The 11,985-nt window shown below is 45.1% G+C and overlaps 1 protein-coding gene across 1 annotated transcript; it reads right to left on the reverse strand.

The window, feature by feature from the left end:
- Positions 1-204: 204 nt before the first annotated feature.
- Positions 205-11,755, reverse strand: EGLN3 (egl-9 family hypoxia inducible factor 3). Its single transcript, XM_073639088.1, has 5 exons — positions 11,106-11,755; positions 9,548-9,667; positions 9,318-9,454; positions 9,163-9,236; positions 205-1,315 (listed from the first exon to the last, which is right to left on the reverse strand). Exons 1-5 carry the CDS (start codon positions 11,460-11,462, stop codon positions 1,281-1,283), a joined length of 723 nt encoding a protein of 240 aa, XP_073495189.1. The 5' UTR covers positions 11,463-11,755; the 3' UTR covers positions 205-1,280.
- Positions 11,756-11,985: the final 230 nt, after the last annotated feature.

The following is an 11,985-nucleotide window of genomic DNA, read 5'->3' on the forward strand; positions in this document are numbered from 1 at the left end:
ATCCTCTCTGTCTTGACTGACGTCATCACCAAATACCACAGGTTTCTCCCACCAGCCCAGGAGCAGATTAGCATATGAGGGGGCACACAGAGTCCCCATTACTGTGCCCCTGAGAGGTTGGAAGAACCTTCCGTAAAATAGCTGTGTGTGGGCTGGTGGGAGCGTCTCTGGGTTTGGCCCTTAATAAAAATCACAACATGCCGCTTTGATTGCACAGTTTATTCTGAAAAATCAGTTTCAAAATTTGATACACACAACACTGTCGGATATAAATAGACAGGGCGATCTACAAGGTACGTCAGGATTACTAGATATGCATGATGAAGTGGACATGCTCTGGCCCGCAGACATGTCTTTTGGTCAATGACTGTACCAATCACTGACTTCTGCATCATTTCTGCTGTGCTTTTGTTATACAGTGTATTCACAATACATAGTCTCAGACTTTACAGTATTTAAATAATCTGTACCAAAAAGAATTAGGTGTGAAAGCAGCGCTCAATCCATGCCCGGAGGTGAAATATGGTATTTTAAGGGGTATTCCTAGCTTCATGATTGTTAGTAATCTGAGCTCCATTGATCTTGAACAGACGTTTAGTGGACAGTCCTGGGATACAAACAGCAATCATGTGTAAAAAAAAAAAAGCTTCCCCATTTTGTCTGTGGTCCACGCAGTGTCCATGAATGATCAGAAACCAGAGTTCAATATTCATGTGTCAACCTTTGATGTGGCATGGGCCTTGTAATTGTATCCTCCGTCTGATGGGAGGGGCCTTGCAGGTCTATCCTCCGTCTGATGGGAGGGGCCTTGTAATTGTATCCTCCGTCTGATGGGAGGGGCCTTGTAATTGTATCCTCCGTCTGATGGGAGGGGCCTTGTAATTGTATCCTCCGTCTGATGGGAGGGGCCTTGTAATTGTATCCTCCGTCTGATGGGAGGGGCCTTGTAATTGTATCCTCCGTCTGATGGGAGGGGCCTTGTAATTGTATCCTCCGTCTGATGGGAGGGGCCTTGTAATTGTATCCTCCGTCTGATGGGAGGGGCCTTGCAGGTCTATCCTCCGTCTGATGGGAGGGGCCTTGCAGGTCTATCCTCCGTCTGATGGGAGGGGCCTTGCAGGTCTATCCTCCGTCTGATGGGAGGGGCCTTGCAGGTCTATCCTCCGTCTGATGGGAGGGGCCTTAATGACACATGATTTGTTATCCTCCCGTCTTCACTGGTTTTCCCTCTCTCCGGCATTTTGGTAAGATGGAAATATTGGAATTTCCTGAGGTGCTTATCAGCTGTCTTCTGAGGTAGGATCCTGCCTAGACTCTGCATTGAGAAGAAAGAAGAATAAGATTATCACTAAAGATAAGTGAACGCCAGCTAGAAAAGGGAAGCAAATGGCACAGGAAGTCCTCCAAAGATTACAGGTTAGTAGGACATTGGAAAATATGGCAGCCTTCTTTCATAAATAGCAGCACTCTTGTCTGTGGCCCATAGCATTTTAGATTCACTTTAAACCCTTAGGGGCAGCACAGTGGCTCAGTGGATTTGCAGCGCTGGGGTCCTGGGTTCAAATCCCACCAAGGACAACATCTGCAAGGAGTTTGCATGGGTTTCCTCTGGGCTCTCCGGTTTCCTCCCACACTCCAAACACATACTGATAGGAAACCTAGATTGTGAGCCCCAATGGGGACAGTGCCCATAATGTCTGTAAGGCGCCGTGGATTTAATGGCACTATACAAGTTCCCTCTCCCTCTCCCCGGGCCCTTATGACCAAAGCAAATGTAGAAATTTCTTTCTACCTTTATTTCATCAAATGTTACAAAAATCCCCCCATAAAATGCAGAGAGGATGAAGCTTTATAATATTCACGGTAATTTGTAATAATTTCTAAAGTAAAGTTGTTACTTTTTGTATGGCTCTATATTACATGGATGCCACATATGCTGGTGTTCATTTTTTTGTCTTTCATGTGACCTAAAATACATGAATATATATTTTATATTTTAGAGGGAAATTCAATACTGGAAAACAGGACATGACCTGACATTAAGTTATAGAGCAGAATAGAATAAACCTTCTACAGCACATTATTTGCAGAAATACACCTAATAAATATGGGGATTTTTTTTTGCTGAGAACAAACATAAAAAAGTTATCCACTGATGTAAAATATACATTGTATCATCAACCCTCGCTAAGGTTACAAATGGAGCGCAAAAATTACAGGCGACTGTTCATATGTTCCGTCTTTTCCACTTCAAGTTTCCAAAAAGACAAAGCAGTTAAAAGTGACCCGAACATTACGCTTGGGGGCCACTCACTAGTTTATTCAATACAAGTTAAAAAAAAAATAAATAAAAAAAAATTGACCGTAAAGACACCAAAAAATAAAAAAAGACACTCGAGGACAAAACACGTCTGCATGAGTCATCCTCCTGAATCTCTCTACGGGTCTGCACACATAGTCTACAGAATAAATCTCTTGTATTATTACATTTGCACCATTAGGCTATGTGCCCACGATGCAGAAATGAAGCAGAAAGTTTCTGCAGCATTTCTGCATCTCCCTGGCAGAAAAAACGTATGCGGATTGTACATGCGGATTGTACATGCGGATTGTACATGCGGATTGTACATGCGGATTGTACATGCGGATTGTACATGCAGATTGTACATGCGGATTGTACATGCGTTTTTCCTGCCAGGGACATGCGGATGTGAAGTGTTCTTCATATGCATTTCTGCATGCGGGTTGACAAGCGCTTTCCAAGCGATTTTAGCATCACTTGGAAAGTGCTTGTGACAACTAGGTCATACTATATAAATCCATGCAAACAGCATGGATTTATATAGTGTGACCTTTAGAATGGTTAAAAATAAAAAAAAAATAAACCTCAATACTTACCTTCCGATGACCCGGCGTGTGTTGATGCGCTCCTTCCTGGCTGCCAGCTGATCGCGGGACACTGCACTGAAAGACCTGCCGTCACATGACTGACGTCACCGCAGGTCCTTCAGTCCTGCCCGCAAGCACAGGGAAAGAGACCGGGGGCCGTCGGAAGGTGAATATAATCTATTTTTTATTTTATTCTTTTTTTAACAGTTTCTATGGTACCTGGGTCCGGAGGAGAGTCTCATCTTCTCCACACTCGGGTACCATCCACACATTAGAACGCGTCAATTACACAAGTACAGATGCAGGCTTGCGTAATTGGCGCGTTATAATGCAAGTCAATGGCGGCGAAAACGCAGCGCTTCCGCAAAATTAATGGACACGCTGCGGATTTTTGAGCGCAGCATAAACACTGCAGAAAAATCCGCAGCATGGGCATTGAAAGTGCGGAATTGCATAGGGGACCATGGCAGAAAGCTTACCATGCGTTTCCCCAAGCGTTTACGCTGCGGAAAATTCCGCAGCAAAAACGCATCGTGGGCACACAGCCAGTCTAGTTTTTGATGTTTTTCATTTTCACTTTTTGGTTTTCATTTGTACCTTTTTAACCCCTTAAGGACCAGGCAATTTTTCATTTTTGCATCAGCTTCTTTCAAGAGTAAATATCAGTGGTGTACCACCCATGGCGGTAGACCACCCTATGGGGCCCATGAGTTGGGGGGGCCCGGTGGATGTCGATACAGTTTAAAACAATGGTGGAGGAGGGAAACCATCCGCTCCCTCCCCCATCATTCTTCCTCGGCAGCTCAGATCTGATGTCTCAGAGCAGGGGAAGCGATAACGTCACTACATGTCGTCCACTGCGCATAGATGTGCGGCGCTTCAGACCATACGATGAGGAGACCAGAGCAGCAGGGGACTGAGGGGAGGTGAGTATTTTTTTTTTTTTTAATCAATGATTACATTGTATGGCACATTATACTATATGAAATGAAATGGGGGCGCATTCTACTACATGGAGGGCTGTGGGGGGCCATTATACCATATGGAAAGCTACGTGTGGGCATTATACTATAAAGAAAGCTACGTGTGGGCCATTATACTATACGGAAAGCTATGTGTGGGCCATTATACTATAAAGAAAGCTATGTGTGGGCCATTATACTATTTGAAGCGCTCTGTGGGGCCAATTATATTTGGAGGACTACGTGGGGGCCCATCATACTATTTGGAGGGCTATGTGTAGAGCAATTATAATATTTGAAGGGCTATGTGGGGACCATTATACTGTGAGTAATTATGCAGTGTTAAGGTTTGTGTGGGATCCATTATATTATTTGGAGGGCTAGTGGGGCGCCATCAGACAGTGTGGAGGGTTATTATACTGTATGGAGGGCTATGCTGGGGTCACAGTTGGGGGATCATACTGTGTTGAGGTCATCATACTTTGCCGGAGGTGGGTACAGTAGGATCATCATACTGTGAGTGTGAAGGGTACTGTGGAGGAATTCACTGTGGGGGTATCATACTGTGTTTGGAGGGCACATTTGTTGGCATATACTTTATGGGGGTAATGAGAGGGGAATTTAGGGGCTTCAATAGTTTGCAAGGGCTGCATAGTTGTGAGATATGCTCTTCTGTGACCCGGCTGAAAATTCCTCTAGAGGGGCCCAATTAGAACTTCTGCTATCGGGCCCTGTGTACACCTCTGGTAAATATATTTTTTATTTTTCCATCCACATAGCACAAAGATTTGTTTTTTGTGGGACAAGTTGTACTTCTGAATGACACCATCCATTTTACCATGCAATGTACAGGGAAAACAGAGAAAAATTCCTGAGTGCGGTGAAATTGCGAAAAATATGCAATACCACAATAGGTTTTTAGTTTTTTTTTTTTTTTTTTTATGAAGTTCATTGTGCGGTAAAAATGACCTGGTAGTACGATTCTCCAGCAAAACCAAACTGGCATTATTTTTTAAATGATCAAAGTAGTGAAACAAAAAAAAATTGGAATTCATATTTTTTTTTAAACTTACGGCACCATTTTCCAAGACCCATAAATTCTTCATTTTTTAGTTGTTGGAGCTGTGTGAGCTTGTTATTATGTGCCCTGAGCTGAGGTTTTATTGATACCATTTTGGGGTAAATATGAAGTTTTGATCGACTCTTATTGCACTTTTTGTGGAGTCGCAACAACAGTTTTCCAACTTCGTTTTTTTTTCTCTTTACAGTCTTCAAAGTTTTCCACCTATCGGGTTAATTTAATATTTTGATAAATTGGACTTTTATGCAAGCGGCAATACCAAATATGTTTATTTTTTTAAATATTTTTACTGGGGTAAAAGCCGGGTGTTCCGAATTTATGTTTTGTTTTCTTAGTCCTCAGCATATATCGCCAGTCAGGTTCCCTTTAAGGGGTTTAAGTCTAGTTTACATGTGTTTTGTTCTTTAGGTTTGTCGTTGTGGATGGAGTTTGAGGTTTTCAGATGTTTTTGACTGATTCATTACCTGCAATTTTTACAAAAAGGTGCAAAAATTTTTAAGCAAATGTATTACGACCCCCCCCCCTCAACCCCGGAGTGATTTTATGCATGTCTGTAATTTTCGCACAAATTTCAAATTTTGCAACATTTTAATGAAACATGTGACCTTTTACATTAAAAAGACAAAAATTAAAGAGGACTTGATTTTGCACAAAATTTATGAACCACATTTGGAAAAATTCCACGTAAAAAAAAGTCAAATAACACAGGACAAAAAAGAAAAGGGACTTAAAAAAAAAAAAAGTGCAAATGATGAATTGGGCCCGGTATTCTATATCTTTTATCTATACTTGGATAATGAAATCGATAGAAACTGGGAGGTAAGGCGAAGTTTTTTTACGCAGCGTAAACGGAGTTTGAAAAAGTGCAATATGTTACTTTCTCTTGCAGTAAATATGCGCTTTATTTGCAGATTTTCCCAATAGACTTGAATGATATGAGGAATATCCACAAGAATAAAAAAATGTAATTTTTAGTGCCTTTCTGCAGCAAAACGCAGGAAATCTGCACATGACTGAAGCAATAAAGTAGTATCAAAAGTTCATTAACAAGAAGTATCCAACAAGAGACAAACTGCAGCTGAAAAAAACAATAAAAATGCGTGGAAAAAACTCAAAAAAAGGAATCAAAACATGCAAATAACCTCATAGATTCAGAAAAACTGCAACATCAAAAAGTCATCGTGGGAACTTAGTCTAAGAAAAATAAGAGATTTCTGATGTTCTGCATCAAGGGCTGATTCAGAGTAATCGCAGATTTTTTTTAAATTGAAATAGAAAATTAACACCTCCAACATCCAGATTATTTCTACAGGTGTCAGAAAAGAGGAGGAGAGAGGGCAGAATAAGGTTCGCTCTGCACAAGGAAAGGACGAGTCCCATATAGATGAGGACACAGGCAAGTTTATTGCTTCAATAGACGGGATGAACGAGTTCATGGCCGCTCGCTCATGTTCAGTAATCCTGCCTGATTTCCTCATCAGTCCTGCTACAGATTAAAGAGACATGACGGCTCCTGCTGGAAAACTCAGCTGCGCTCGTCCGGTGTTTAATTACTTTGCACCATAAATATTTTGGATGTTTTGTATTCGCTATATAAACCACCGCCCGTTTCATCGGCTTGGTGAAAGGTTTATTCCCGTGCTGTGGATACGTAGTACGGTTTAGATTTTTTGGGGATAAGTTGTAATCTTCTACAAATCGCAGCATAATCAGGGTGAGAATTGTTACATGTGACTAAATCTAAAGTATACAAATGATATAGAAGAGTCCTGGAGAGTTGGGGGGTAAGGAAATCACGGCGGGTGCTGTATGTGTAGCACTGTGCGGATGGTGGGAGGAATTAGAATTTTTTTTTTTTTTTATGCACATTTAAAGCTGCTTTTTACACTAACAGTAAAATCTATAGGATTTCAGAAATCATTTGCACGCACACAATTGCTTTTTTTTCCCCTGACTGAATTAACAAGCTGCAGTTTTCCAATTCATTCTTCGTTTTGCAGCATTTTTTCTCCATGGAAAGCAATGAGAAAGTGCAAAAACAAACAAACAAAAAAAAAATATATATATTAATAATAATAAGAATATTATTATTATTATTATTATTATTACGCAACCACATGTTTTTGCTGCTTTTTCAGTGAATGAAACTAACTTTATTAAACATGTAGACAAGTAACAGATCTAATCTGCATCAAATCCTACTTTTTGTACGCAGCTTTTTTGTTTTCTTTTTTTTTTACTGCCAGGAGAGCAGGTTTTAGAACAGCAAAAAAGCAACCTGTGAACATGGCCTAATACACAATCCCATATTACGGTAGGTGTCCTGCATCGGGGGTGAGTCACAGTAATTGCACTGACTCTGGATAGTACAAAATTAACTGGAGACTTTCTTCAATGTAAGAAAAAAAAAAAACACCTACAACATGCAGATTGTCATACAGGTGTCAGAAAGGAGGAGCGGGGGCAGAATACAGTGCACACTGCACAAAGAAAGGATTAGTCCCATATAAATGAGGATTATGTGACATTTACAGCACCCAAAGCTACAAAGGAGATTATATATGCATATATATCATGTTCTATCAGATACTACAAGCAGATCAGCGAGTGCCAGACACACAAGTATAGGAAAAAAAGATTTAGGAGGGTCGGGGTGAGCAGAAGCCATGTTGTGCCTATAGGCAGCCCACCCCGGGGGGCACTGTGACCCCTGATAAGGACAGCTTCCTAATCACCCAACAACTTGTGACTGGCAGTGTGATACAAGCTACAGGCGGCGGCGGCTCCTCCCTGGCCATACAGAGGCACGTAGGCAGTATCACACACGTACACATGTCTGCACTGAGAGGAAGCAATGTATACATTGCTACACATCTGCCCACGGGACGCGCACAGCACAAAAGGACGATTCTCCTACAGTTACAGTCATCTGATAGAGCAGTAAATCTGCCGTGTAATACAGGACGCATGGCTCATCACTGGGGTGACTACATAGAAATGTGTGGGGATCAACGTCAAGGTGACCATAGACATCACACAATGGAGTCTGTCCCCAGATTTGCTACACTGAGTGTAATATGCAATATTATTTGGGTACTTTTTTTTTTTTTAGTACCATTTGCTAAATTATTTGACAGTCGACAGATCACGATACTCTTTAAAGTCGTCCCCATCAGTGCTATCGGCCAACCTCCCGACAGATGACCTTGGAGGAGATCTGAACCCCGACCCTGCTGTTCTCTTACAACGGGATTCTCTCAGCTCAGCCTCATGTCGTTCGCTGTTAGAATTGTTGAATTATCAGAATTTCTAGATCATAAGGAATTTCACCGAGATTGAGGGCAAATACAACACCGAGGTAAAATTGCTGTGAAATCTGCCACATTATGTAGTAAAATAACAGATACAAGAACAAATAAAATGTCGTTTTAGACAATTAACATATAAAACCAAAGAAATGAGCCGGACTATAAGTTGGTATAAGTGCAAAGTGTAAGAGCACGGTCACCCTGTGGACATTTCACAAGCCAAAACACAAAAAGAAAACAAAATGAGCATATACCCTGTAGTAAGTATATAGCAATAGTACATGTAAATAATGTAGGGCATTATTTGGTCACAAAAGCATAAAAGGCATCCCACCACGACAACTTGTACCCAGTCAGGAAGGTCCTGTCTGTAGTATTAAAACCTTACTATGTGACAACAGACCTCAATGTGAATGAGGGCAAAGCAGGACAGGGGCCTGACATAGCAATCCACTAACTGCCGGGATCTCCACATTACATATGTGACCCTATTAAATGTCCTGGCCTTGATGTACAACCTGGCAGCTGCAATATATGGCAGCCTGTGGTCGGAGGTATAAGGTATGTATGTGGTAACTGTAAATCCCAGCAAGTTATCACAGAAACAAAGGGAATTTCCAAGATTATCCTATGCAAATAGTTCATCCTCTTAAAGGGAACAAGTCATGTCCAGAAACGCTATTTACCTGCAGACAAAGTGGTAATTTGCAGGTAAATCTGTAAAACCGGCTCACGGGGGCAGCGACTGCAGGGAGAAAATGAGGTTGCACTCTCCCTGCAGCCGCTTGCTTACACCACCAGTAACAGCGATCACTGTGCAGAGAGCGCTGTAGTCACTCCCCGACACATTGATATCTGTGTTTCTGGACGTGACAGGTTCACTTTAATGAAGACTTTTCCATTCGCACCTCTGTGCACTTACCACTTAATCGTTTGAACCTCTGCTTGGCTGCGGCTCTTTCTTTGGCATCGAAATACCAGACGGTTAGAGCGTATCTATGAGCAAGACAGAACACCGGTTAAGTAGGGAGTGCAGCGTCCAAGCCCCGCGCTCTCCGTCTAAAGCTTGGCCATTACCTGGTGGCATAAGAAGGTTGCACCTCATGTGGGTTGCGGCGGTCAGACCAGAAAAAAAGCAGCCGGTCAAAAAGAGGCTCCACATCAGCCACACGGGAGCCGCCGTCAGGAAAGATGCGCAGCACTCCACCATGGACCTGCAGGAGAAGATGGCGGGCAGGTCACAGAAGGCAATACAACCATACGTGACCGTACGGAGGACCACAGATGGGCCACATTGGCTTTCTCACCTTGGCATCCCAGTTCTTATTGAGATAATAAATGCAGGTGATGCAGCGGCCATCTCCGGTCGGGTTGTCCACGTGTTTCACGTATCCAGCTCCATTCCCAGGATAACACGCCACCATTGCCTGAAATCACAGGTAGAGTCTGCATTATCGCTGCTGCCCACAGTAGAGACAGAAAGATTTTCCTATAGGGGCCAATTCTCAGCACTTTTCAGAAAATTCATAACTGTTTTAGGGAAGTCAATCACATTTAATAAACTACCAGAGCATTACATTTGGTGCCAGCTAGGGCATGGCACGCATCTGTGGGCAGAGATCATGTCCTTGGTGACTGCAGGGACGGATACTGTCCTTGGCCCCGTATTTTCACATATTTACACACAGCAAGACACAGAAATAATGTAATAGATGCATAATTTCTGTGTCCTCTTCTGTATAAATATGTGACTTCAGATTTTGTGTTATACTATGCCTGATGAAGAGACCTGAGTAGTCTCAACAACTTGCAATTTGTTACTAGATTTTCAGTTAATCATTAAAAGGTATCAACCACTCAGGACTCTCAAATCTATATATTTTTCTAACTACTGGCTAATACAGTACAAAGATCTATAATTTTCCTGTATCACGATAGGTAAACATGGGCGATACTAAAAGGTGGAGGGGAGGCTAAAGTCAGGAGTTCTGCTGTATCAATAGGTCAAGTGAGTAAGCAGAAAAAAGGATATCTCCGCTCATAGTGGCACCTGCACCGATAGCGAGGGCAGAGCTAGCGGCACCTGCACCGATAGCGAGGGCAGAGCTAGCGGCACCTGCACCGATAGCGAGGGCAGAGCTAGCGGCACCTGCACCGATAGAGAGGGCAGAGCTAGCGGCACCTGCACCGATAGAGAGGGCAGAGCTAGCGGCACCAGCACCGATAGCGAGGGCAGAGCTAGCGGCACCAGCACCGATAGCGAGGGCAGAGCTAGCGGCACCAGCACCGATAGCGAGGGCAGAGCTAGCGGCACCAGCACCGATAGCGAGGGCAGAGCTAGCGGCACCAGCACCGATAGCGAGGGCAGAGCTAGCGGCACCAGCACCGATAGCGAGGGCAGAGCTAGCGGCACCTGCACCGATAGCGAGGGCAGAGCTAGCGGCACCTGCACCGATAGCGAGGGCAGAGCTAGCGGCACCTGCACCGATAGCGAGGGCAGAGCTAGCGGCACCTGCACCGATAGCGAGGGCAGAGCTAGTGGCACCTGCACCGATAGCGAGGGCAGAGCTAGTGGCACCTGCACCGATAGCGAAGACACACCAGAGTCTGAAATGGGTCCTAACAAACCAAAAGCACCATAGATTGGTAAACGGAAGACCCAAACCAGAGCAGATCCTGCAATAGGTGACAAGGAGCCGATCACGGACACAAGAAGCGAGCGGTCGGCACGAGGCCGTACACTGGGGACAACTATATTGGAGAGTCCAGAAGAAGCTACGACTAACAGAAACACTTGAGTTTTATGGTGGTCAGATGTTTACGGGCTGTGACCCGAGCCGGCCAGTTCGGGCGCTGCGGCCTCACCTTGGACCGCTCCTTCACATAGTACTGGCCCAGATGGTTGCCACACAACACCACCAGGCGGTCGATCACGGACAGGACCAGTCCGATGGCCTCGCAGCCGTCCTCGGTGCCAGCGATCCAGGCGATCTTGTCCCCCCGTAGGTGCCTCTTGGAGACGCCCTGCAGGTGCCCCGCCAGCTGGCCATCCTTCAGGGCGCCATCCTTGTGCAGACGTTGGACCTGCTCCAGCACTCGGTCCCCCAGCTCCTCACCCAGAATGTGGTCCAGATAGCAGTACCCCGCGGAGAGCAGGCGGGGCGCGATGTGCTCCAGGGCCAGCTTCTCCAGGTCCAGAGGGGGGCACTGCTTGAAAGGCATGGCTGGCTCTATGGTGGGCACTAGGGGTCAGAGGAGCCCGCAGGACATGGGGCCACCATCGCTGTCAGCAGGAGGCCATGTGACCAGCCAGAAAGTCCGGAGAAGCCGCCTAGGACAGAGGAGCCAGTGCAGCCGGGAGCCCCAGGACCTGCCACCTGCAGCACCGCCCGCGCCCCATGAAGTCCGTGCACTAGTGTGGCTGCAGCGCGGCGCGGTGTGCGCTATAAAGGCTCAGCTACGTGTCTGTATCAGCATCTCCTGCCCCGCACACCTCACTACGTGCAGGATGAGAGCTGCTCCCCCGGGCGGGGCCACGGCTGCACTCTACAGCCGGCAATCACAGCCCGCCCGCCCACCGCAGCCAATCAGAGAGCGACGAGGGCGTGGCCTGACGGCTCACAGTGAGCGCGCACACCAGCACGTGCTCGAGGGACACACGGAGCCGGGCGTCAATTGGCCCAAGCACGTGTGGGCGTGTCCAGGTAACCAAGAAACGGCGTGGTAATGGGCGTGTCATCCGCCA

The sequence above is a fragment of the Phyllobates terribilis genome, unplaced genomic scaffold (genome assembly GCF_046119375.1).
Source record: "Phyllobates terribilis strain yellow unplaced genomic scaffold, ASM4611937v1 Scaffold_7__3_contigs__length_470593459, whole genome shotgun sequence".
Lineage (NCBI taxonomy): Eukaryota > Metazoa > Chordata > Amphibia > Anura > Dendrobatidae > Phyllobates > Phyllobates terribilis.

What these genes read in the sequence shown, in the direction of transcription:
- EGLN3 (XM_073639088.1), bottom strand. Translation starts at nt 11,462, where the DNA reads ATGCCTTTCAAGCAGTGCCCCCCTCTGGACCTGGAGAAGCTGGCCCTG. An exon ending in ATAAGAACTGGGATGCCAAG is followed by an intron (nt 9,455 to 9,547) that starts GTGAGAAAGCCA and finishes CTTCTCCTGCAG; the next exon opens with GTCCATGGTGGAGTGCTGCG. An exon ending in GAGGTTCAAACGATTAAGTG is followed by an intron (nt 1,316 to 9,162) that starts GTAAGTGCACAG and finishes TTCTCAATGCAG; the next exon opens with AGTCTAGGCAGGATCCTACC.